We start from the raw sequence: 27,540 nt of genomic DNA on the forward strand, positions 1-27,540 counted from the left end.
GATGTGTTTTTTAGTTTATTAAAATAATTTTTTAAAAATCACAAAAGTTGTTTTCTAGTATTTAATTGGAATTCATTATTGAGATGAGTATTATTTATTAATTTTTATTTATTGCAAACTATTATCTTCATCTTCTTTTTTTTTTTAGTTGTTGTTTCACAACGTTTCGGCCAACTATTCCTCTGGCCTTCGTCAGGTGATAACTGCGACGGGATAGGAACTCAGAATCGCTTAACTACATCCTCGTGAAACAACAACTAAAAAAAAAAAAAATGAAGATAATGGTCCGCAATAAGTAAAATCAATAAGCTGATTTCTACCTGCGGATTTGTTTTTGTCATTGATCATCCTTCATGATGATTTGTTGTTGTTGATCATCCTTCATGATGATTTGTTGTTGTTGATCATCCTTCATAATGATTTGTTTCTGTCGTTCATCATCCTTCATGATGATTTGTTTTTGCCGTTGATCATCCTTCATGATGATTTCCCCATTATCTTTCTATTCTTTCTAAAAGAATATCACATACTTTCGAGAGGGACCATGTGAAGATTGCCAATATCTGTAAGTGCAAATGCTTATGTGGAACGACCTGGATTTGAACTTAACATATGCAGGTTGTCAGTCAGTGTTGTTAACCACCGAACCAATTTCACCTCCCTGCTGGTGCTGCCTGAGAGTCATTTTACTTTCATTTTTGTTTCACTGATTTTTTAAAAAAAATTTTCGAAATAGGCATTAGAAATTTAAAGTTAATTACTATAGTATTAGTTGGGTATTAAATTATTAATCAAACCAAATAGTTATAAAACTATAATTAATTTTTGTAACGTAATGTTTTAATCTGTTCATAAAATGATTGGATGTAAATAGTTTCCAAAAGTTTCAATCTTTTTATAAATAAGGATTTGCTAGAATTTAAATCTGAAATGATTTTCTATTTGACTTCCACATTCATTTCCACTTTCTTCTTGCCATTGGAATGAAGCAATGCCGTTTCAAGAGAAGTGCGGTTTGAGATTATGCAACCATTGTTTCATTGTAAGCTCACTGTGCCAGCACCCTTACATAAAATATGGAATATCCATTGTCTCTCGAAGAGGCCGAGTTTTTTCCTCCTTTATATTATCAGTATTTATAAAACATCATAATCCTATTCAGAATCATAGTCTGGAACGGTTATCACTTGTTTCTTATTAAATATCATAAATATCTTTTTTTTTCTTTTTTTTTTTCCCCAACTACACAGTCAACACTTGAGATAATTATTTAAAACCCAATAAACTCTTTTTCATTGCCCTCTTTATTGCGCTTAATTTTATCATTGTTATATATATATATATATATATATATATATATATATATATATATATAAATATATATTTATATATATAGTAGCCTATTCTGTCTCATATTTTAGATGTTTTGATAAGCCAAACTATAAAGCAATCTATTGTCTATTATTTTACTTTTACTGCTAAACATTATTCATATGTAACTCACAATTACTTTCTTTCAAAAATGTATGAATTGTTTTTCTTCCTTTGTCTTACGAATTCTGCCCATTTTTTATTCAATTGTTTACAGATAAGTTTTTTTCTATTTAAAATTTTTTCATCAGATGAAAACAGACTTTTAAAAATTTCATTAAAGTAGATAAAAAAAAAGAACTCATTAAAGTGACTTTTATATTTCTTTTAATTTTCAATTGTCAATTATTCAGTGTTCAGTTGTGATTTTAGACAAAGATTCTAGCATAAAAATACATTGGGAGTATTAACAATAATGAATATTCTTAAAATACAGCTTTTCTGGGTGTTTATTAATAAAAAGAAATCTGTTTCAATCTGTGCGATTAGCAATGAAAATTATATTTTAGTCTGAATTCTGACAGACAAAGAAAGAAAATTATATTTCAATCTGAATTGTGCAAAAAAAAGGAAATTTAATTTTCAGCTAAATCATGACAAGAAAATTTGATTTCAAATTAGAGCATGACAAACTGAGGAAAATTTTATTTCATCCTGACAGCATGCCACTATGACTGATAGACAAAACTTCTTACTGAGATATTTGAATGCATCAAAAATAAACAACCCATTCAATCTTTATTTCTGATGTACAAATTGTCAATATCATGCAGCAACTATATATTGATTATATTACCTCAGTGTTTTATTCAAGTACTTGTAAAGGTTTTAGTTAACTAGTTTGGTGTTTAATTGCTAATATAATTATATATAAAATTTGTACATCCTATTATTCTATTTGTTTGATATCCATGTTAATGTAACCTACTCAGTAGTAAGTACGTTTTAGACAGCATATCGCTATAAATATTTTGCAGTTATTTTTTACAACACACTCACACACATAGATGAAGGCAACATTCCAACTTTTGGTCGTTGAATGCTCTCTGACCGTTTATTATGTATGTCTGCTGGTTTGACATTTATAGGCACTTTATTTCCTCAAATCTTGTATTAATTGCCGGTGGCCTTTAGGTAGAATGCTAACCTGAATGTTTTTTTTTTAAATGTGTGTGTGTGTGTGTGTGTGTGTGTGTGTGTGTGTGTGTGTGCATTTAGGTTTACTTATTGAAACTCATTTGACAATAAGTCTTGAATGCACAAACTGTCTCTTTTACTTATCAATAATCAGAATGAAAATGTCTCATTAGCTGACAAATAAATAATTTAAAAACTTCCTCGAAGTACATCGTTCAATTTCTTCACGGTAAGTTATAATTCCCCAATGTCATTGATTTTTAATAGAGAAAATGGAGGAATCCCCAAGTACAGCTGAGATATTAAAATATTTCAAATTTCTTATTTACATTTGGGGAATATCAAAATTAACCATTTTTAATCTATTTCAATTAAAAATATATTTTATCTTCAAAATTATTCCATCGAATGATATGCCCAGGACTTTGTTTCTTTTCATTAAAATGTTTGGCTCACAAGATTTTGTAATTTTATTAATTTTGTTTTCTGCCATTTCTTCTACCCCCCCCCTCCAACTCCTTCTCTCTTCTTTTTTAACATTTTTTATTTTTACTTATTGAGATGGATAGATACCGAATGATATTCGAATTTTATTTTATTTTTTCTACTTAGGCAACTAATCATATGATATTTGATTTTATTTTCTTTATCAAAATTATATTTTTGATATTTCTTTTTCATTTGATGACTTTTCAAGAGATCAAATCCTTCATGGAACTTACCAGTGTATGAATATAAAGAGTTCGTAAAAGGGCATAATTTGTATTGTTGTGACACTCTCTGCTGTTATATATTCAAACAAGCTTGATTAAAGAAGACTGATTTTGTTTGTTTAGTCGTCTGTCCAATTTTCCTTGTTTGCTGACAAAATTTTTCTGTGTTTTTCTTTTTTTTTACACTAAATTGAACAAAAATTTTTAAATTTGTTTAGTAACACTTTTCGCCTGTGTCATCAGGTGCGTATAAAAGTTTCTTAAGGATATTAAAAATGGCACAATTCTATTGGTTAATAATACCACATGGTATTTAAAAACTACATCAATAATGACTACGTTTTGACAAATCCTTAAATTGCTTGGAAAGTTAAACTATTTTTTGTTTTTCAAAAATCTAAATTCTTTTGTTAATTCTTCAAAATTTTCAAATCAAAAAATAAAAAGAAATAAATTTCGATCTCTCTAGTTTAAAACTTATCTTTAAAGCGCATGCACATCTGATTCAAAGATTAAGATACCATAAAAAAAATCTACCGATATTTCCTACGATCATTTTCTAATGATGAAAAATTAAACAATATTATTTATATTACAAAAACAACCATTGCATGTTCCCCTTTTAAAAACGTTTTACAAACTGCATACAATGTTTAACTTTTCAGCACGTTTAAATTCTGAAATTAAATGAAAAGATTCATAAATTAATGCTACTAATTGTTCTAAGTTTCCTCACTTTTAATTATTTTTCCTAAATTTTGATTTAGAATCGTTAATATTTCTTTATATATATATATATATATCTTTTTTATATATATATATTTTTTAATTTGATGGGTTCCAAACGGGTACCACGCATGGTTTTTATCTAATAGTAATATGGAATGTCATGGTGGTAAACCTTTTAGTGCCGGGTAGAATTTCCATGAACAGAATTTGTATAACCATAATGGTAGACTCCATTCATTGTATAATGGACATAATAAATATAAAAGAATATAAAAAGTTCGTATTTGATTTTATGTATAATTCCTCTACTTTATCTTCTAAATGAAACAGAATCTGATAGGCTAAAAATATTGTTACTTAGCAATGGGGAACCAGTTTTTGACAAATTTCATGTTAATTTGGAATATTAATAAGGTTTATTTTCAGGATCTGTTTTGGCAAATTAAAAACTAAAATTGCAAATGCTCTTCAAACAATAAAAAAGCTATCAAAATTTGTTTTCTAATCTACAAATCTTTCATAGCAATATTATCCAATCTACAAAATAATCAAAATGATCCTACGCTTTTCTGCCCCGACTTGATCACCCTCGTATGATGATCACATTTACAACTTTTGATGACATTTATCTGTCTAGTTTGATGATTCACTTTTTATTTCCCCCCCCCCCTTAAAATGGCGACATATTAATTCATTATCAGTATTTATATTGGTGTGATCTGCTTATCTGTTTGGACACAAATAAGTTTGTATATTGAATGAATATTATTAATGTTATCATTTGCATAATTTTTTTGTTAGTTCAGTTTTTTTAAATATAAATTTTATCTTTTTCATAAATCTCTTCATCCCTCTCTTAGGCATTTTCAATTTTTTTTTCTTTCCTAGATATATATTCACACATCCCCCCTCCCATCTGTTCCCATCCAGTACATTGTCCTTGTATTTATGATTAATTTTGTCATTATCAGCTAAATTTATAAGACAATCATTATTGAAATATACGATTTGCATATTTTCAAACAAAAAAGGAAATTTTTAAATGGGCAACTAAAAAAAATTGATCCAAAGTTTTTCGTTCTTCTTTTATCAATTTATCAATGTTTCCAGTTTAGCTTTTTGCGGTTATTTTTTTTATTTCCAACCAGCCTTTCCCTAAATTATCTTTAGTGGTGACAATGGATTTTGATTGCTTTCACGACTCTCTTCAATACCAATATTTATTCTGAAAGCGAACTTTATTGAATACAGAATTCCGCGCATTGGACTATTTCCCTCTGAATTGGATCATTTGACTTCAAACATTAAACACAAAGTAATTTTGATTCAACGAATCGTTTAGAATTAATAAGGCTGTTTATTTATCTTTTATATCTTTAATCAATTTTCGGTCAGGGTTTTTCTTTTTTTTTGCTATTGTTTGCAAATTGATTAAAAGAAACCATTTACAGCTTCATTTTCAAAGTTAAAAAATAATGATCCTATCTTGTGTTTGTCTTATATTTATCTAAACCTAAAATTGACCAAATATGTGTTATCATATTCATGAGAGCCCCATCAGACATCGGTAGGATAAATATTTTATTTGCTTGATTTAATCATCTCAGAAATTTCAAAACATTTTCATATAATTTTCTTTACAAAAAACTCTAATGTCAATTCAAATACATCACAGATAAAAAAAAAAATATGCTCCAAGCTTGAAACTTCCATTCAAACTTCTCGGTCAAATGCTAATAAACCCTTCTGGTATATTCAGGAGAGGTTGAGGCCTAGAGGTTTGATTATTCATGAAAAATACTATTGTGTATCTGTATCTCCGACTAAGATAATTTTATATACTTTATGCCCTTCTATATTAAAGTAAATTCATATAAATCGGCATGGTATAACTTTTTAAAACTGACTTGATTCTGTTGTTAGCATTATTTTCTCAATTCTGACAGGAGGGACCACATGAAGGTTGCCAACATCCATAAGTGAAAGTAGTGGTATCAAACTGATTGAATTGAAACTTGATAATCCACTTCATCAGTGTCACCTCCCATGAAAAAATATCATACTAAATTTGCCGGCTTTTATTAGGGAAGATAACATCATATGCAAGTTTATAGTAAGGATTAAGAAGTAGCTTTTATGATTAGTTATTTTCAAATGGACGTTTTATACACTTTGAAAATGAATCAAACATAACTCATTTACACCCGTTTTCATGTTTATTATTGATTGTTTAGCAATGAAAATAATATTTCAAAATTAAGTGTAACAGGTCGAACCTTTTATAGAGATGAAAAAACACATGAATAAAAAAACAATCCCATTTTATTCAATTTTTTAATAGCAAATTTGATAATTTTGAAAAACTCCACTTTTGGATTATAACTAAAAAAAATCCACTTTTGGATTATAACTGTAAAACATGGAGAAAGAAAAAATTCCATGATCCAAATATCCATTAAGAGGTTAAAAGGTAGAATTTGCTGAATTTGTGCAATTACAAATTCCACGTCAATTTCTCAATTGTGTTAATAAATGTATCTGCTATAATTGTAATCAGGAATTTTTTTTCAGCTGCTTAACTGAAAATATTTCCATGACTCTCTCCGTCTCTTGCTCATAAACCAATAGAGAATTTCTTACATTCAATTAATGCTCTTTGCACAAAGTTTTATATGAAACATTTATTGCATTTAACAATTGTCGTGGTGTTGTTGGTGCTTTTTTGTCATAGGAATTAAAATTTACGCACTAGAAAAATAATTTTCTTTCAACCGCTTTTCTAAATGACCAATGGCAAAACCACTTTTTTAACTTTTTCACTTTCTTAAAACAAATCAAAGTGCATAGCTTTTGTTAAGTAACGCCATTCTGAAAAGAATGTAATTTCTTTAATTTATTTCTAAGATTTCAGAAGATTGTCACTGTATTATCTACATCTCTTTTTGTAAACACAATAAGTAAGAATATTAAAGTGGAAAGTTCTGGAAACTTTTGAAATAAGTGTTCCTTCATTTAACAACTTGATAAAAATGTGTAGAAAAGTTTTTCTGATGATAAAAGAATAAAAATTTAGCGTGTGTAAAAATGTATGCACTAATATTAGTAACATGATATTACTAGACTCGATTATATATATTAATACAAGTGATGTTAAAGACCATATAACTTTTTTATTTTTATTATTATTTTGTTTTCTGATGTTATGGTACGGATGACAAAGAAAAGACCCTAATCGTTGGTAGTTTGATGAGGATTTGATTTTTTTTTTACTGCAGTAATGATTTTTGATGGTGCTAGTATCAAGATGGTATGCGAGTTAATGCACATATAGTATGATATAATTTATGCAAAGCAATTAGTACTCAGCTACGTTAGCATCAGCACATCATAGTTTCAATCAATAATATTTGATTAGCTTTCTATACCAGCAGTTTTGGAGACAATTAGGAAATTCCACAGTTTTGATTTTACTGTTCTCTCTGAAGCCACTGGTATAGATGGCTAAAACACATGTAATAACATAGTATTATAACTATATTATAGCCAATGTTTTTTTTTTATTGCAAGGATTTTTTGAAGTGAACTGGGCTTTATAATATTTTGAAGCAGCTACCAAACCATTAGGATGTGTTTTCATCTTTACCGAAATATTTTCTTTTTATAAGTTTCAAGAGCAAATAAAATAAACAGGAAATAGAGGGAATAGTATGAAACATTTGCCAGTTAAAGAATTTATGAGGTTGATATTTATTAAAATTTCGTAATTATAATCCATAAAATTTGTAATCGTAGACATTTTATTGAAATAAACAGGATTAAAAAAATATTCACATTTTTTGGCTGATTAAGTTTAATCCACTCTTAAGAGGAATAAAAAATATCTAAAAGGAAAATAAAAAGATCTTGGAGATTATATTAATCTATTAATCATGTGTACTTAAAGTAGGTATCGCAAACTATCCTAGTTTAGAGGGTGAAAACGGATAAACATATGAAATTCCCTTCGATTTCAACTTGAAATATCTCATTTACTTTGGGGATTATTTTGATAAAAGTTTGAGGTAAACAAAATCTTACATTTTCTCTTTATAAATGTACAATTCTTTCACTTTTGTCATTAAATTTTTTCCAGGTTACTATAAATTAGGTTGCTATTTTCAGCAAAGGATGATTTATTTAATGTATTAAGAATTTAATTGACATAATACTATATGTCTGTGCATATAATCATAGTTCCATCTTAGAATAAAAGATCCACTCATCAATATGGTGCGCTTAAAACAGGGATTTAAATGTTTTCCCTATTATCAAACTATGCTTCTCTCTGTGTTTACCTGGTTTTTAAATCTGAGTTTTAATTTACATACAAAAAATCTAGATTGATTCCTAATGTGCTATAAATCATATCAAGAAGATTCAATGTGTTAGCTTTTAAATTAAACTTATGTGGACAGTCATTTTGCATGCGTTTTGAGGAAAGTATAATGGGGTTTTGTTCGATATTCCTACTAATTTGATGCAATAATTATTGTTCCCTTTATGATTAACTTTCATTGACCAAAAAATGACATTGTACTTATAAGGATTTTTTATTTGTTTGAACTAAGCATTTTCAGTTATATAATGTGAAAATTGGATTATGAACCATAATATCAAGACAAATTTTTCTAATTTCCAACGAACTTTGAACAGTCATAATTCGAGAGCTCATTGAGCTACCAAAATAAATTTGATACCATGGTTTATGTTTTGCAAAGATTTACGTGCCAACATTATATTTTTCTAGATGTAATGAAAATAAATTTATGGTTAATTTTTACTTGTTCAACTTTAAAATAGAGAAAATGGCTAAAATTATTATCTGTTTATTTGAACAAAAGATAGATTTATTAATATAACTTGGATGCCATTTCTCATCAGTTAAATATTTTCTTTGGGGGAGTTTTATTTTGTTGTAATTGATCCAATTCCTTCAAAAAATGTTTCCAGGTTTTAGCTGTCTTGTGTTGTTCTTGGTTTTCAAAATTTGTATCCAAATTTTTATTTTTCAGAATTTGAAGCAGCCATCCCTTGAGGATCTGCCCACACTATTGCCAAAAGAGCAGCTGGTTGATACCAGAAATGTCCATGCTCGTTCCAGCAGCCCTTCCAAGTCTGGAGTGGACAGACAACCTGGCAACCCAAGCCATGCACAGCCTCATCAGCCTGCAGCTGTGGCCGCAGGCTCAACCAGTGGTCAGTAAAATTTTTCTATTCTTAAATTATTTTAAGCCCTTTTCATCTATATTTTCGATGTGATGTAAATATTGTTTCCAATGTATTTTATTTAAAAAATTTTTTTTTTGTTTTTAAATTTATTTTTGCTTTAAGATATGATCATCTCTGCTATCATAAAAGTCTTTATGTTCTTCCAGTTGTACTTACCTGGTGTTGCCCAGGAGTCTTTTTATCTTTTTATTTTCATTTTTTTGTTTCACGTTTTTTTTTTTTTTTTTTTTTTTAAATATGATTTTGAAAGTTATATTTAATTATTAAATATCGTTTCATTTGTATTATATGGACTATTATTACTCTCATTTTGATTGTTATTTTCCCTATGTTTTGGCTGATGTAACTTCCGACCTTCTGCAGGCGCTTCTTGTTGAACTTGGAAATCTATGTTGAATATACAGAATTTCAAACTAGATCCACGGTACAACGGATAAAAGCATTGATTATCAAACATTCTAAGTAACAATCTTCTGAATGCTGAAAGTTTAATCTTTACTGCAAGTGACAACTAAAAATAACATCATTATTTAAGACTTGCTGATGGAATAAGACCCGTCTACTTTTGTGATTGAAACAAATCCTTTAGTTCGAAACTCTGTATACATTCTCAAATTTGACAAAATGTGCCTAAAAACTTTTTCAGGTTGAAATGTGAAAATACCAGCCAATATGAAACTAATAGTTTGAATAATACTAATTTTACTTTTACTCAATAATAAGAAACTATATAAAGATAGAAAAATTGATTCTTACTGAAAAATCACTGGCATGTTAAATATTTTTATATATGTTTATGTTTCTGTGTGCAACTTTTCAGTCAAAATAATTGCATGCTTTTTTATTGTTAAAAATTTCTATCATCTGGTTATTAAAAAAATAATCAATTATTTTTCTGTGGAAAAATTTAAGGAGTCAAAAAAAAAATTGACATGAACTTATAATTTTTTTTTTTATTATTTGATTTGACTTTTCAAGATATTGAAATGAAAATTTAATTTTTCTCACTACTTCTAAATGAATTTTAAATTCATATTTCTACTAACCTTATGTAGCCCTTTAAATAAGGGCTTTAGAAAGGTAATCATTTTTCGAGACGATGGTTCTGGATGCTTTTCTCTCATCCAAGTTACTTGATATCCACTGAGGAAGAATGACATAAAGACAATTCAAACGATTTAACGACCTTATTGTAAAATTTAATTTGAGTTACATTTAGCCGTGGATCTATTTTCTTAACTAGAAGTTGTTTTTAACTATCCTTACAGAAACGTGATTGGTATATATAAATGACTCTATCTTTCCAAACTTTATGATTAGTATTGTTTTTCTAACTTATAAAAGGCTACTCTCTATATCACTTCAAATTCCTGCAATCTATGTCATATGATTAAATTCAACCAATGATATATCTATCTTCATAAATGAGGACAGATGAATGTGTTGTCAAATTTTGTCAATTATAACTATTGATTTTATTGAATCTTTCACAGATCATTAGCTCCAAGTAATGTTTCAAATCGTTGAAGCTTTTTGAATATTTTATTTAAAATGTATTCATTTATTAACTTTAACATAAATTAAATAATTTGAAAATATTAGAAAACCAACTCATGTTATAAAATATTTTATTCAATAATAAAATCTTTTAGTTTCTGAAACTTTCGGTGTAAGACATTTTTTTAAAAGAGATCTTTCTTTTTTTAGTTTTTTTTTCTCTTCATTTTAATGGTATAATTAAGTTTATGAGGTCAGCTTTTCATTGAGAGAGAAAAGGATATGTTCAGTGTTCATAATAGTTGGTGTAAGTCTGAAGACGATGTGTATTTGTGGGCTTAATATTACTAGAAAAAGAAAAAATTTTCTTCTTTTTTTTTTTTTAGTCTTCTTCGCAAACGCTGTATTACATTGAAAGTCTTAGAAAACATTGACTTTAATTATTTAATAAAATATTTTATTACATTATTTAGTTTTCTATTTTCAAATTACTCTTATGAACTAATGTTTTCAAAAATGTGACCAAACTCCTATAAATTAAATATTTTTTGTCCTCAGATCTGATTCTTTCTTTCTTTGTGTGTGTGTGTGTGTTGAAGGTAGTCATACTTTTTACCCTTTTTCTATTTCTCTCTTGCTATCTTTGGAGAATCGAATAAATTGCCTTTTCACTGATTGATGAATACTGAAACCTGAAAGACTGAGTAGAAAGCAGAGTAAATCAAACGGATAAGATCATTGAAGAGGATTTAATAAACCGGTGAATCTGCAAATGGTTGTTCTTCCTCGTCTGTTTTTCACCAATTTTCTAAATCCCTCGACAGATTTAAGCATTAATTCGCAGCACTTATTTCAAATCTGTGATAATAAAGATTAGAATAAATTGGTAAAAAAAAATAACCCTAAAAATGACACCTTTTTTTTTTTTAACTCTAAGCTAAATCGTCTGTGAAATGCTCTTATTGGCTTATCCTAATGAGCATTTTAGATGAGATTACGAACATCATCTCCGTGGTTTACCTGATTAGGAAGCACCTGCACACACAGCAAATCCACAGGTATTTTTAAGCACTGCAGTTATGAAACCAGTTATATCTCTACATCTCAAAATTGCTTTCACAATTTTTCTCTCTTTCTTTCTCTCTCTCGTTCTCGCTCTTAAAATTTAATTCGTATATCTATAATTTTTTCTCCCTGTCTATTGATATGTAAAAGAAAAATATTGAATGCACTGTATTTCTAATGAACAAAGAATCGTTTTTCATAAAAATTTGTCGAAACACTAATTTTATTTGGGGAAAACAAGGCCAAGTAAAATATTAAAAAAAAAAATTAGTCATTTTCCTTTCAATTTGTCTCCCTCTTTTGTTTCCCGTCTACAAATATGGATTAAATAATCATACTACCGCTGGTGCTATTACCTTTTCTTTATGATGAATTTTTCCAATATTTTTATCTCTTCTTTTATTATCTTTGACTGTTAATAAACAGAAAGAAAGAAAGAGAGAGAGAGAGAATGAGTGACGAAAGTGGGAATGATAGATATTGCATAATATAAGATGGAGGTCAAACGATATACAATGAGAGAGACTGAGAGAGATTGTTAGAAAATGGGTCACTGATGAGTTAATTGCAAATTGCAGCTAATTACAATAATTAGATGAAAGATTTGGAATATGTATATGATTAAAATATATAGTAAAACAGTCGTGGAGAAATAAATGTTGATTAACTCAACTTTAGTATAATAAAAGATCTAACTAGAAATAAGAACAATCTAAGAAACTGCTGTAATCATTTATTTATTTATTTATTTTTACATTTCTTTCGATTTACTTGTACATTTCTAGTATCTAATAATTTTTAGATTTGTTTGTTGCATTAAAATTTTTTAAAAAGTTTCAAATGGACATTTTCTTGCTTAGATGTGAGAGAATCTACAGATACTACCCTTTAATTTTTGTCGATAAAAATACTTAGAAAAAGATTTTTGTTCAGTATGGTTGAATCAAGATCTTTCCTTAATCATGTATATCATTTTGTATACCATTGTATTGAGTGTATTGTTGAAAAAAAATACCTGATACAATTTAGCACTCTTAAATTAGCTCTTTTATTGATTTCCTTTAAATTAAACAAAATTTCAGCTATTCCAGTTTCTCCCTCATGCTTCTGCTGATTAAGTTTTCCTCTATCATATAATTCTTGAACTCGCCTAAACCTGCTTTTATCTCCTCCCTGAAATAAACAATTTGTTGCATTAATATTTAGTGCACGTTTCTTCTTCACAGCTTTCATTTTAAATTGGTACAAAATGGAATATTTTGCCTGCACCAAATGACTTTTGCAAGTGTGATTAAATTCTTTGATTTATCACATTTTCATTTTCCAAAATGTTAATCTTATTATTGAACTTGAATCGTTTTGGATAACAGTGCAGCCTTTGTGGCCATTTTTCCATATTTATTGAACAGCAAAAAAAAAAAGAAGAAGGGTCATCTTGAAATTTTGAATCATTAAAAAATATGTTTGACATTGTTATATGTGAAATAAATTGCGTTCACAAAGAGCAAGAAGACAAAGATAAAATTAATTTCTTTAAAGTTTAGAAATCTACAAAAGACTACAAATTCTTTGTTTTGATTAAATTCTATTTTTAATCAAATAAAAAATGTCCATTCAACACATGAAAATCAACTGAAGACGATGACATTCATGTAAATAAAGACAAAACTGAAAGAATTTGTTTAAATATTTATACAAAACAATAATCTCCATTTTGTTTTGTTTTCTTATAATTTCGTTTTTTTTTTAAATTAAAGATAAATGTATATATTATTTTGAGAATAACCTTTTTGTGTCATTGTATTTATTATTTTCATTCAAATTGCCAATAATCATCAGGTGTTGAATATTTTATTACGATTAGATGATCCTCGAATCCTTTTGTGATACATTTTTTTAAATGAAGATATTGGCTTCTTTTCAAAACGTTGTCTCTCATCCCCCCTTCAAATCAAGCAGAAATATGTAATTTCAAGATGCTTCAAATGTAAGCATGATTCACATTTACTGAAGAAAAGAAATTAGTGAGCAAATTCTTTTTCTTTTTTGCTTTTTAAAAATTTTAACTTTGATCTCGAATGAAATGGTCAACAGAGTGACTAAAAAGTTTCTAGTTTTTGAAGGAATTCAATAAATCTTCTTAATTAGTATTCACAAGATTTTTCTAGTAATTTTATCTGGATTTAATTATTCTATCGAATTGGTCCGACGACAACAACAACAACAAATGAAATTGAAGAAACTTGCCTTTTTGATATTGAGAATTTTAATCACCGAGTGGGATTCGTGACGTTCAAATTACTTTAATTAGTCAGCATATTCTGTTTCACACTTTCGTAAGGTTCTAAGCTGCAAGATTTTAAGGAAGAATTAGTATAATTTAACCCATAAAGTTTATGAAGTTTTGCTTCAATAAATAGAAAACTCTTTATTTTCTACTTTAAGTTGTTGCTTATTCAAAATTTTTAAAGAAAAATAATAGCATTTTTTTTATTTTGATTAATTTTTGTTTTAAACTTTTTATATTTGTACTGACAGGAAAACTCAGTATTGCCTTGGATTGAATGAGGAAATCTGTGCTTTTTTTGTCTCAGTTCAACACTTTGTTTTTACGTTTGTTTTATATTTTATAATATTCGATTGTATATCCCGTCTTGCCGATGGGGATGATCTAGTGAGAGGCAATGTAACTTATAAATAAAGTTAATAGTAAAGTTAATAGTAATAATAATAAGTAAATAAGTAAAGTTAATAGTAATTTCTTATTGCTATTAAATTTACTTACAGTTAAAATAGATAAAATGTTAATATTGTAATGATGTCTCCTACAAAAATAGAACATATCTAAGTTATCCATCTGGAGAAAATGATCAAAGCAAACAGCTTACATCATGAGAAAAGAAGGCTAACAATATCCATAGTTTCTCCATTAAGAATATAAAACGTGTATACACACATACACGAGGGTGTATTTGTTTAGAAGCGGTTAACTTTAAATTAAAATAAATCACGGAAAAAAAAAAAAAAAATTATACAAATATGTGGTTTATTCCAAAGATTAATTTTTAGCATTCATAATTTTAAAAATACAATTTTGGACATATAGGCACCGCGGCTCGCATGTATATTGCGTAATCTAGAGGTTCGATTTTCAGAAACTCTGCACATTAAATAAGGCTGTATTTTGACAATAACGTGTCGAATGTTGTCTTCCAAATAGTCTATTGTGTCTGATGTATCAGCGTAGACATGGGGCTTTACATATCCCCAAAGGAAATAATCTAATGGGGTTAAATTGCATAAACGGGGTAGTAAGTTGACGTGTCCATTTCGTGAATTATTTGTTCATCAAATTTTTCTCTCTGTAAATTTATTTGTATCATTTGCAATTTGTAAACGCTGGTCTCGTGTCAGTCTCTACATGATAAATTGCCACACTAAGCTGAACTCAAAATAACCGATAGTTGCAAAATTTGCAATTAAAGAAAATAGAATTTAAATAAACAATTAAAATTTAAATTGACAATTTTGTTGACAATCTCTCTCTCTCTCTCTCTCTCTCTCTCTCTCTATATATATATATATATATATATATATATATATATATATATATATATATATATATATATATGGTGTAAATGTTTGTAGTCTTAAGTTTCTTTGCTTTTTCTAATAACAGCTATTGATTTCGTAGTATATCATTTTTCTTGAGCCTGCTATCAACCAGGCAAAAACAATATGAAACAATTCGTTATTTCAGTATTTTGTTATTCATATTACTTGTTAAAAAGTTCTAATCTATTACAAGAAATAGACTTTACTGATTTTTTTTTTTGGCTTAAATTCTTGTGCATTCACTCGTCTTGTGAGGGGAAGAGGGCTAATGATACTAGTTGCAGTAACTGCTGAACATGGTGGGAGCGCTACACAAACGTCTTCTTCTTTGAAGAATCCAAGAAAGAAAACGATTATAAAAAAAAATAATAATAATGAATAAAATGTATCCAAGATAAACGGCCTCTGGCTAACTTGCATAACAATATAATTAGGATGAAAGTTAATTCAGTGGGAAATGAGTGTGAAAAAAAAAATTCTCCATTGTCTTTGCGGAATAAGTCCTTGTTAGAATAGCAAATCAATAAATAAACAACAGAACCAAACATGTTTGCTGGATCATACATCGACATCGGTGAAAACTCTTATGTGGACATAAACAAAATGTTTAAGACGGTTTTGTGTCAATTTAAATTAATTCCATCTACATACTTTTTTTTTGGGGGGGGGAGTAATTTGTTTCTTTTTAATATATTTCAGGAGGAGAGGCGTCCTTTCATTTTCATGAGAGGTTTTGTCCATCAGCATGCGACATGTCACTTTGAAAAATTACATTTTCATTGTAAAATGGTTTCCTCTTAAAAATATGTTCTTGTTCCCTCTTGTTATTATATTTATTATCTTCCCTTTTTATTTCTTTTAGTTTTGATTTGATTGATAAAAAAAAATCTAGTCTTAAAAGTTGTTTGGTAGTTTATTAGTTATATATTATAAGTAATTATGCAATTCAGACCTTCCTGCATTTTTATATATATTAATCAATTTCTGTTACATAAAAAGGTATTCCTATCCTTAAATTATTATTCTGCCTAGTCAGAAACAGTTGGTGTACAGTCAGAAAATCATTTCTGATTTTAGTGTTTGCATAACAAATACTTTTGTGAGGGAGAGCTCATTCAGTCTTCATTCTGTATTTGATTGGAACAAAAATGCTGGTAGGCAGTTGAAGATCTAGACAGCAACAATCAGAAATGACCTAGTAGAACTATTGCTCACATAAGTAGTTAGTATTCAACTACGAGATCTGGATTAGCTGGCAATATCATGTGACCTAACTCAGGATTGGTGAAAGTGGTATGTAATGGTCAGAGATGATGTACTTGCTCAGGAGGATAATATCTATCTATTCAGTCTCTTTACCCGGACCAATGTGACTCTCTCTCTCTCTCCAGATTTCCCTGTCTTCCATCAGCTGCTTTAGATCTTAAGGATCAAAGTTGGCGTCATGTGCAATTTGCTGGATGTACGTGGATCTAGGTTGTCCTATGCTCATGCGCCCGTGTCATGGAGTCCACAGTAGTACATTTCACCAGCTCTTTCTTGCTTCTCTGACAGTGACTGCCCAATTGTAGACATTGCTCCCTGATGGTAGTAAATATGGCATGTAGGTTGCCATAAAGTTGCTGCTTTGTAGGATGATCTTGCCAAGATATATTTAACCCTGTTCATAGCATATGGGTGTACATGCCGTCTAGTTTTCTTTTCAATCTTTTGGTTAGTGTCCAGGTTGTAGCACCGCAAACAAGGACAGACTCCACCACTGCTCTGAAGAACTGCCTTTTCAGTTTGTCAGTTAGCTTTGAAGTCCATACTGACTGCAGCTTATCCAATGCAGTCGATACTTTTGAGATGCAAATTTCGATATCTGTCTCTGTGGAATCTATGTTGCTGCTCAGGTACGTAGACTCAGTGACTTCTTTCAGTGTTGTTCCATCTAGAATTTTGATCTCCTCCTCCACATTGAAAGTCATAAAGGAGGATAGTAGCTCAACTCAATCAGGGTGATAGTCATTACAAGTGTATGTGCATACTCATTTAGTACGTGAGACAATCTAATACTTAGCTATTGAAGACGGAACAAAAAGAAGTAGATTCTTAAGATGTATCCATCCGATCTGCGCATTTAACAAGAAAATTGCTTTTTCAGTAAACTGGAGTGTGACAGATGAACTGATCTATAGAGATACGAAGACGCATTTATAAATAATTTCTTCTTTTAAAACTAAATTATTGCAACTGATCGTTTCCTTCCTCAAATGTTAATAATTATAATTTAACCGCAAAAAGAAAATGGTCAATACATTATGATGCACTATTGTATGTGTAGCTATTTTTTTTTGTATTTTTTAAATGTTCTTTTATATGAATGTGTATTTGCATGGGTGTGTTGTGGATGAATAGGATCAGAAAGAAAAGATGTGTGCGCAGGGTAGGTATATGCTCATGTGCCGGTAGGTGTGGCAGAATCTTCTTCCCACCTCTTCTTTTTTGCCGATCTCCAACAACTTGACAGACAATCCCATCAACTTTTACATGTCATCATTCTCTGATCACAAAGCTGGATGCAAAAATTTTGAACAATTAGTTACGTTTGATGCCAGCTAAAATATCCTTCCACATGCAGCCTCCATTTTATTTGAAACGTCTTCCAAACTCGTCTTCAGCTTTTGATTATTATTAATGCCATTTTCCCTCCTTGCAATGTGGAAAATCATTACACCAATGTCTACCTCCCCACACTCTCTTCATTCTTCATTTCTCCTCTCTCTCAAATTGTACTATTTTTGCATTTTGCACATCTTTTTTTTCTTTCATCCTTACCCCAGAAATGACCAACCCTGAAAAAATTCGACTTGTGCTTTCAAAGTTAAATAATTTTGCATCATTCATTTGAATTTTTACTTTCTTTTTAATTTTTAGTTATTATTATTATTATTATTATTATTATTATTATTATTATTTCTTCTTCTTCTTCTTCTTCTTCTTCTTCTTCTTCTTCTTCTTCTTCTTCTTCTTCCTCCTCACCAGAAATTCTTACACAAGTTATTACCAGTGATCACTCAAAAACGAAAACAGATGCTGTTCCCTGGAGTCTGAGTGATAACAAATCTCCCCAGATTTTCAGTACTCTTTGCTTCTTTCGATCTCTTCTCATTTTCGCATTTTCGCAACAGCTGTTTACTATTAAGTTCTCATTGATAATGGCCGTTGGCTTCCTTTGGAATTTGGGGGAAAATAAACCTCCTCAAAATTTCAGTACTCTCTGTTCCCTTCCAGTAGTGATCTGAATGATGCTCTCCCTCCTCGGTCTTTCCATCTTCCTAGAACTTACACTGCCATTTTCTCTGATATCAACCGTTGCTACTCTCAACATTATTATTTTTTTTTATTCTTATATTTTTATAGAATGGAGAAGGGAGGTGGCATCGTCATCATCATCATCATTTTTTAATTTTGATTTTTTTTTTAATTATAAATTTTTAAAAATATTTGATTATTCCTGTAAGGATATAATTCATTTCTGAAAGAAAAGATTTTATTTTTCATTTTTTTTAACAATAAAAAAAACGTGTTGTTTTATGGGCAAAGTGCTGAAATACTTCTGTATATTAAAGCATATCATATTTTTATTCTTTTAGATTTGATGTATGAAATGTTCCCTCCTCTTCTCTATCCAAATTAATTTCCATTTAAAGATATTTAGACCTCTTTTACGAGAAAGTTTAAATATTTTTAGCTGTAATAAAATTGATGTTATCTGAACGACTTCTGTATAGAATCAACTATGTAAAATAAACGAACCTAATTTTTTTTATTGTTGTCCTGTTTGCATAAAAACATATTCATTGAAATATTATTGTAGTCATTTCTATATAAAAGCAATCATGTAAATAAAGTCGTGTAGACGTTTATAATTATTGGGTAATAAAGACTTTGAGTCATACAGAAATGTTGTTTTATGTGTCAGTTTGATAATCAATTCTATATGAAAACAAATTGGACACAAAATAAATTAAAATATTCCGTTGTAAATGGATAAACTTTTACTATGATCCAAAAAAGGGCGGTACATTTCGATGGAGATAAAATCTAGAAGAAACTCTCAACCACCGATTGCAATGACTAATAACACTTTACCCGAGAGCTCATCGTTCAAACTACTTGGTTTAGCATTCACAGGAAACGTGAATTGGAACAAATACATTGAGAACGTTGCCACAGCTGTAGTAAAGAAGGTGGGCTCCCTCTACCATGATAGAAAAGTATTCGCACTTGAGAGTATCCTATATCTCTACAAAGCCACAATTAAGCCATGCATGGAGTATTGTTTGGTGCATCTACCACTAGTCTCTTCTCATTAAACTGGGTTCAAAAAAAGAGTCTAAAATCTAATAGGCCCCACACTATTAGACAAGCTCCAACTCTTGTCCCATCACCACAATGTTAATTAACTGTGTTTGTTTTACAAATATTTTAATGAAATGTGCTCTGATGAACTTATAGTACTTATGCGCTCTCGCTGTATATACTCCTGACTGACCCGACAAGCAGAAAAATTACCCCCCTTCACTGCTGAGATCCCTATATGTCAGAAAGCTTTCTACTCCAATAGTTTCTTCACACAGTCCAACCAGTTTTATTGTTTCTTTGACTATACTAATATGCAGAAGTTTAAATGTAATGCCAGCAGACAGCCTTTGACTCAACTTCTCACATAGTCCCCTCTAGAAATAATCTCAAATAGTAGCGGCTCACGTCCAAGTGTTAATATGACTTGTTTGGGGTGAAAAACAATAAAAATCAAATATATAAAGAAATGATGACTTTCTCTTACTGACTGTTTCTCTTGTCGGAGAATTTCATTGAAAACTGCAAAAATTCATCACATTTAAATAAATGGTGAAATATCGTTAAAAAGATATCGTTAAAAAAACCATTGGTAAAAAGATATATATATATATATATAATGGTGATGGTTGTAGAAAACCTTTCCTCCTAAAAAAAAAAGCTAGGACAATAAGACTTATAGCGGAATGACATTAAGCTCGAACAACCACTACCTTTGCTTTCAGCCACTAAGATTTGACATAGTCTCCAAAATTTAGAGGAGAAAAAAAAAAAAAAAAAAAAAAAAAACTAGTGGTGTTTATTTGAAATGAAGGACATATCTCCAGTGTAGGTCATTACATAATCGCCATTACTTTTATCATGTGTTCTGCAATTATAAAATTTGATAGCTAAATTGTTATGAAATAAGACTTTTTATAGTTTTATTTAAGAATATAAAGGAAATTTATAGAAGGCAATATAATGCATAGGTGTAACGGATCAACGCAAACTCAAGTAAATTGACATAATGGTGGAATAAACTATGCAGAGTCACCTTGTATTAATACAATGTATATAAGTATATTTTTTATATATACTTGCGTTCTGACTTGTGTCATTATGGTCAGATGGAAATTCCATATTGTATGATATTTTAGGAAAATCTAAAACAAATTACAAACTCTTATGTTAGATTATATGTTTTCGCATTAAAACTTAGTTGATTTCTGAATAAGATGTGTCCATAAAATGTCTCAAGTCACACTTTAAAATAGAACCCAAATTGGGTTATTTTTTTCCTTTGTTTACATGTATACTTCTGAAAAGCTTTGTCGGTCAGTCAATAAATATAATTTTCCTTAACCTGTCATGCTTTAGCTTGAAATAGGATTTTTGATGCGTCCATGTTTTTCTGTAAGATGGCCTGTCCATTTGTTCATCAAACAGCTGTTTACATATCATTCTTAGGTTTGAAATAGCGTTTTTGTTTGTATATTATTTTGGGGTTTGAAATAGTATTTTCGTTTGTATATTATTCTTAGGTTTGAAATAATATTTTCGTTTGTATATTATTCTTTGGTTTGAAATAGTATTTTCGTTTGTATATTATTCTTTGGTTTGAAATAGTATTTTCGTTTGTATATTATTCTTTGGTTTGAAATAGTATTTTCGTTTGTATATTATTCTTTGGTTTGAAATAATATTTTCGTTTGTATATTATTTTGGGGTTTGAAATAGAATTTTCGTTTGTATTATTCTTTGGTTTTAAATAGAATTTTCGTTTGTATATTATTCTTAGTTTGAAGTAATATTTTCATCATTAAACGTGCAGATTTGAATGGGTATATCTTAAGGATCCTTATTTTTATTTCAGATGTTTTGAAATGAGAATTGATCATTTGGATTTGTGGTGCAATGGATAAACATGTTTATTAGCAATCAGTTATAAATGGCAATATTCTGGAAGTTGATGATTCAATTCTTACTACAGGAGATAATAACTCAGAATAACGTAATTAATTTTACCTGGTCATGGCTGATTGAATGAGATCTACCCCCATTGATAAAGGCTTCAGTTTGAAATTTTGCATGGATTCCTTAGTTTAATATGGACATTCTCAAGTTCTAAACAATACAACCAAAGATGATTGGAGGTTACATCGGCTGAAACATTTTAAAAATAACAATCGATATGAAAATAGTAATCTGAATAATCCAAATATGTATTCTTGTTTTTATTATTATTATTATTATTATTATTATTATTATTATTATTATTGGAATAAAAAAATATGTATTCCATGAATTCAGTCAGAAAGCTGTTAATTATTTCATTTGTACATTGCATGTAACAATCATAGTTCAAATAAATACTGCACTTTTCCAATGTAGACCTTTCTTCGACAGGTAAATAGCTTAACGTTTTCCCTTTCCTCTATATTTACGAGGTCCTATTATTATCTGCCTGTGTTTTTTTTTCTTTTTTTAATTCCATCCCAGAAGATAATTCTTTGGATTTCAAGCATGTGTCGTAATGCTCTGTAACCCTTTTATTATTTCCCAAGTGACAAATCTCTGTGGCTAATTGTGATTATTGTTGAGCTGGGTAGGAAAATGATTGCTTGTCAACAGGACCTACTCTCATACAAACAAAACAAACAAAAACTACACCACCAAAATGGTGCATATCTTCCTAGGCTCTGCGGAATGTTAGCCGTGTGGTGAACTGTCATTAAACCGATGAAGTCAGATTGATAGGAATCGAAATAGATAGGCTTACTAACAGAGAGAGAGAGAGAGAGAGAGAGAGAGAGAGAGAGAGAGAGAGAGAGAGAGAGAGACGTATGTCTGCTGATGATGGTGGTTATGTTGATAGTGTTAAATGTATATTCTATTCAATTGGCCCACTAAGGACGAGACTTGGTCAATAAAGAGAGAAACAGATTAAGATCAGTTCAGTGGTGATTATCTTCTCTGAGAACTGTGATAATCAGAGCAGCACAACAGTAGGCCGTGAACAATTGGTGTGTGCGAGTGCGTGCCTCCAAGCAACTCTCCTCCCCTTTTTTTTTTTTTTTTTAATATGGCGGTTTTCTTGTTTATCATTATCATATTAAACGGAACTGTCTTTCCCTTTCATAGATCCACTGATCACCTATTTGTCTCGTTCATGTTGATATGTTCAGCGTAATAAGCAATTACTTACAGGTTAATATTGATATGTGTGTGTGAGCGCGTGCGCGCGCACACACACACACACACACACACACACACGATAACATAAAAAATAAATAACTTCTCAAGAAACTGTAGCAATGTCAATTTCGAAACTGAACAGAATCACGGCAGCATATTTTTGTCTATATAAAAAGGTTTAAGATAGAGTTTTATAACAATAATAATTAAACTTAAATCAACACTTTAATATATACATAGTTCCTGTGTTTAAACTAAAAATTCTCAAGTTTAAAAAAAAAGCATCTGAAGCAGGTTGGAGATTACATCAACTAAAAGCTTTGTAAAAATGACCAAGATAAAAATAGTTGTCCAAATAATACATTTTATTGTTATCTTTGCTATATTTCTCTTGGTCTGTTCCACTTTTTTCTTAGAAACTACTAGGTCGATCTGGCTGAAATTTTGTATGAACCTTTGTTATAATAAAGCTGCAGTGAATTAAATATTGTGGTATTTGTTTGATGCACAGTTAGGAATTAGTCATCATAATACTATATTCATTCTACAAGTTTTTTTGTGACACCTACTGAGCTACTCAGGCTGAAATTTTGCATGAACCTTTATGGTAAGGTACAGTAAACCTAGTATTATGGTATCCATTCGATGCTCAGTTAGGGATTAGTATTTAATGTAAAAATGAGCACAAATTTAAATATATCTGACCATCAATTTGGCATAAGGCACTCATTTTAAATTAACAGCCTATAACTTTTGCTTGTTTTCGACAGGCGACAACATCTAGTTTTTGAGTAATGTAAATAAATTTGAATGCTTCATTCAAATTTATTTAAATGTATCACCTAAATTAGAAATAACAATTGAATGTATTTCTTTTTTACATAAAATGAATGCTAGTTCTGAAGTGTTTTAATGCTTGCATTATTTTGGATTCATCGGACTAGTTCTCATTTTGAGTGTGATTTTCACAATGTTTTGGTCGATGTTACCTCCAACCTTCTTCAGGGTGTATCTTGTCGAACTCAGGAATTTGGACAGAATTTCGAGCGGAACCGTTTATTTACTTCACGGAAGGGGGGGGGGGGTAATATGCTCTTGTTCCATCAGCCATGACTATATAGAGGTCCTAAGTGATTTGCAATTGTATTTTTCAGTCTCCCACACTGAGGATTGAACCTTCAACATTCAGGAGAATATGACGTTTTACAATTGATTTTTCCAAGTAGTGTAACCACTACGCCGTGGATCCTTGTGGACAATTCTAGTATGAATTTTATGAGCCGTAAACCCATTTTTATTTCTAGTTATAAATATCATTATTTATTACTAATTATTACTATACTGTATATCTATACTTATTATTGTTTTTACTTATTACTTGTATATATAATTAACGGTTCTCATATCATATTAAATCTATACTAGGTCTACTTAGTAATTGGTTATGACCCAGCATATGTGCTGCTTCTTTGAGTCGTTTTACTCTCCGAAAAATACAATTGCGAATTACCTAGGACCTCTATCCAGTTATGGCTGACAGAACAAGAACATGCTACCCCCATGAAATAAATAAAGGATTCCATTCGAAATTCTGTCCAAATCCTTGAGCTCGACAGAAATATTTCTGAGTTCGACAAGATACACTTGAAGAAGGTTGGAGGTTACATCGACTGAAACATTGTGAAAATCATACTCAAGATGAGAATAGTAGTTCAATGAATCCAAATAATACGAACCAATCCTTATCTAAAAAATTCAGAAATGTTTTATTGCTGTTAAATTTGTATTTTTTGTCAACTTAACACCTACATCTAGTCATGTATCGATATAGTTTGTCTCCGTGGGGTATTTTATTTGAATCAATAATCTCATTTCGCTTTTAATTAAAACACTTTTGAAATATATATTTTTCTTTACACAAACATTTTCGCTACATACGTACAAATATGTTTGTATTATATTCTTATTTTGGTTATACATTGTCAGGATGAAAACAAAAACTGAATTCTTTTGTTTTCATTCTGACAAGGTTTATCCAAGATAAAAATATCAAAAATGTTTGCACATATGTAGACAAAACGTTTGTGTAACAAAAATTTATGTTAAATATACAGCTCTACTGGTTATTGAGCACTTATATAATTGCAGTAAGGTTTTATAGGATTAACTCTTATGAACAAAAAACTTGCAAGTATTATATATTAGCAGGGTGACCCGACGTTGTCCGGGATTGAATGATGATCAACAAATGTTCCATGTTTTCATATTTTTATTGTCATTGAAATCGATGAAATTGCCCATTTTTCATTCAAATCGATCGATTACCTTCTAATGATGCATCTGGAGGACGCTTCACATGCCTTTCTCAGTGACTAAGTTCACAATATATTGTAGCTTACATTACAGTGTAGAGAACCTGCTATAGAGATTTTATAAAATTATATTTTACTTTTATATATAATGGCTTATATTAACGTTTAAAATGCAAAAGTCAAGTATCATACTTCAATTGTGCTCTGAACAGAAACATTTATTTCGAACGCACCCTTGTCATATCAAAGAACCCACTGTTGATTTTATATGCTCGGCATTACTGTTTGTGCGGTGATAATGGCTGGAATTTAAGTTTAAAATGAAAAGGTCAAGTATCATTGTGAAATTGTGATTTAAACAGAAACATTCATTTTGAATATGCTCCTGTCATATCTAAGAATCTACTGTTGATTTGATATGTTGGGCCTTTCGGTTTGTGTGGTAATAAAATTTCTCAAATGCATTTATGAGGTTAGGCTATTTAAGATGTTAACTTTGATCACAATCGCCTGTTTTTTCTTTCATCGGATTATTTTGATTATCAATACTTAGCGAAGATATTCCGACATAAAACCTATCTAAGAACATTGCCAGGGAGATAAACTATCTTCATGTGAAATTGCATTAAAATCGACAGCCGTTTTCGAGTCCATAGGAAATGAACTCACAGACACACAGATAAAGTTCCTTTTATATAATAGTAGAGATATAGATAAATATTTGCATATGCAATCACAGAATCTATAAAAATGAATATGAAGATTACATTCGTTTAAATATTTTATCAGGTAGATCCCCATAATGTCATTCTAGATCCATTATTTCTGAATTCGAGTTTATTGTAAAAGTAGTATACATTTGTGATATTTTCAAGCTGATTAGATCATTTCTTCTTACTGTTATTCTCTTAGAAAAAATGTAATTATGTTGAAACCTTTCTTCCCAATAACTGTTGAGTATAAAAAAGAAATATTAAAAACATGTCTTTCATATTTATAAATTCTCAATAATTATTACGCTGGTCTTAATCATTCTTCATACTTTTATGTAGTAAAGTAGTTAAAGTTAAGGATTCTTCACTATTTTTATCATGGAGATCCTTTATTGCTTTTAGTCACTTTTCTCTAACACGTAATCAAGTATATTACGACAATTATGTGAACCAAACAAGCTTTATGCCAAACCAACTTCGTGCATATTAGTTCTACACTCGCTCTCTTTCTCTATCCCCATGTCTCTTTCCTCTTTCTCCCCCCCCACCCCGCTCTACTTCATTTTATTTCCTAATAGATGAAAGTTTTTTTTCTCTGTGAGTGTGCATGCACACATGCAGACGCGTGTGTGTTTTAATATTTGTACACAAAAAGAAGGAAAGTATGTTGAGGATTTTCTCTCTTTTCACAAAAGCCTTTGTGTCCTAAATATCATTAAGTGAGTTTGTAGAGTCCTTTGATTATTTCTTTTGGGTTGGCCAGTCTGTTTGCAACCACTGCCTCCCTTCCTCTCTGCTACCACAAACCATCAGTGCCACCCTCTTCTCTACCGTCGCCGCCATCATGATTTCTTTCACCGTTGTCGTCGTCAGCAATGTGGCTGTCCATCCTTTATTTTCTTGATAATGCAGACTTGCATATGGTGTGACATCGAAGGGTTGCTGGACTCCTATAACTGGGATTAGTGTGTGTCAGGCAATCACTCCAAAGGATTAATTTTAGGAGGATTAGAGCTCTGAAGTAAATGTGTTTGCTTATCTGCCTGCTTTGTGCTCTTCCTTAATCTTTTGATTTCGGCCTCCATTTCCTTAATACTCCCTCAGCTCGCTGATCTCCATGAAAGAAGGTGCCCACTCTCTTTATTTGCAGGATAACAACAAAAAAAAAAAAATAGGGGGGGGGGTGAATGTATTTGTTTGATAAGCATCTCGGTGTGGAATTTCTGGATAAGAAGAGATGATGGATCCCTTTTTCTGCGACACTGGTACCCCCCCCCCACTCCCCACAATCCTCGTGCGCGATGGATTGATGGCCTTTCTTGTTTGGATTCTGTATTTTTGGACAAGGTTCAAATCCTCCACTGTTTCATATTCAGATTGTATTGAACATGGAAAGAAGGCGTCAGTATCGTCGTAAATGTCGTGTGTAATGCTAATATTGCTAGCTGTTGGCAGGCCTTTCTTCAATGGCCGGTAATCGGGCTGATAAGATTTAGAAAATTACTGCAATTTCCAATTCACTTGCAAGAAAATAAAAATGGAGATAAGCAAGAGTTTGATGAATGGAAAAGGATACGCTTTCATGCTGATATTTCA

The 27,540-nt window shown here is 30.2% G+C and overlaps 1 protein-coding gene across 2 annotated transcripts in view; it reads left to right on the plus strand.

Moving 5' to 3' along the window:
* Nucleotides 1-27,540, plus strand: part of LOC145279691 (homeobox protein dve-1-like) — a 351,973-nt gene that overhangs the window by 135,490 nt on the left and 188,943 nt on the right. For both annotated transcript variants that reach the window (XM_080130970.1, XM_080130971.1), the window contains exon 2: nt 9,002-9,185. In XM_080130970.1, the coding sequence (XP_079987096.1) occupies nt 9,002-9,185 (184 nt within the window). The remainder of the gene's footprint in view (nt 1-9,001; nt 9,186-27,540) is intronic.

The sequence above is a fragment of the Euprymna scolopes genome, chromosome 7 (genome assembly GCF_053919585.1).
Source record: "Euprymna scolopes isolate OS-2025 chromosome 7, ASM5391958v1, whole genome shotgun sequence".
Classification (NCBI taxonomy): Eukaryota; Metazoa; Mollusca; class Cephalopoda; order Sepiida; family Sepiolidae; genus Euprymna; species Euprymna scolopes.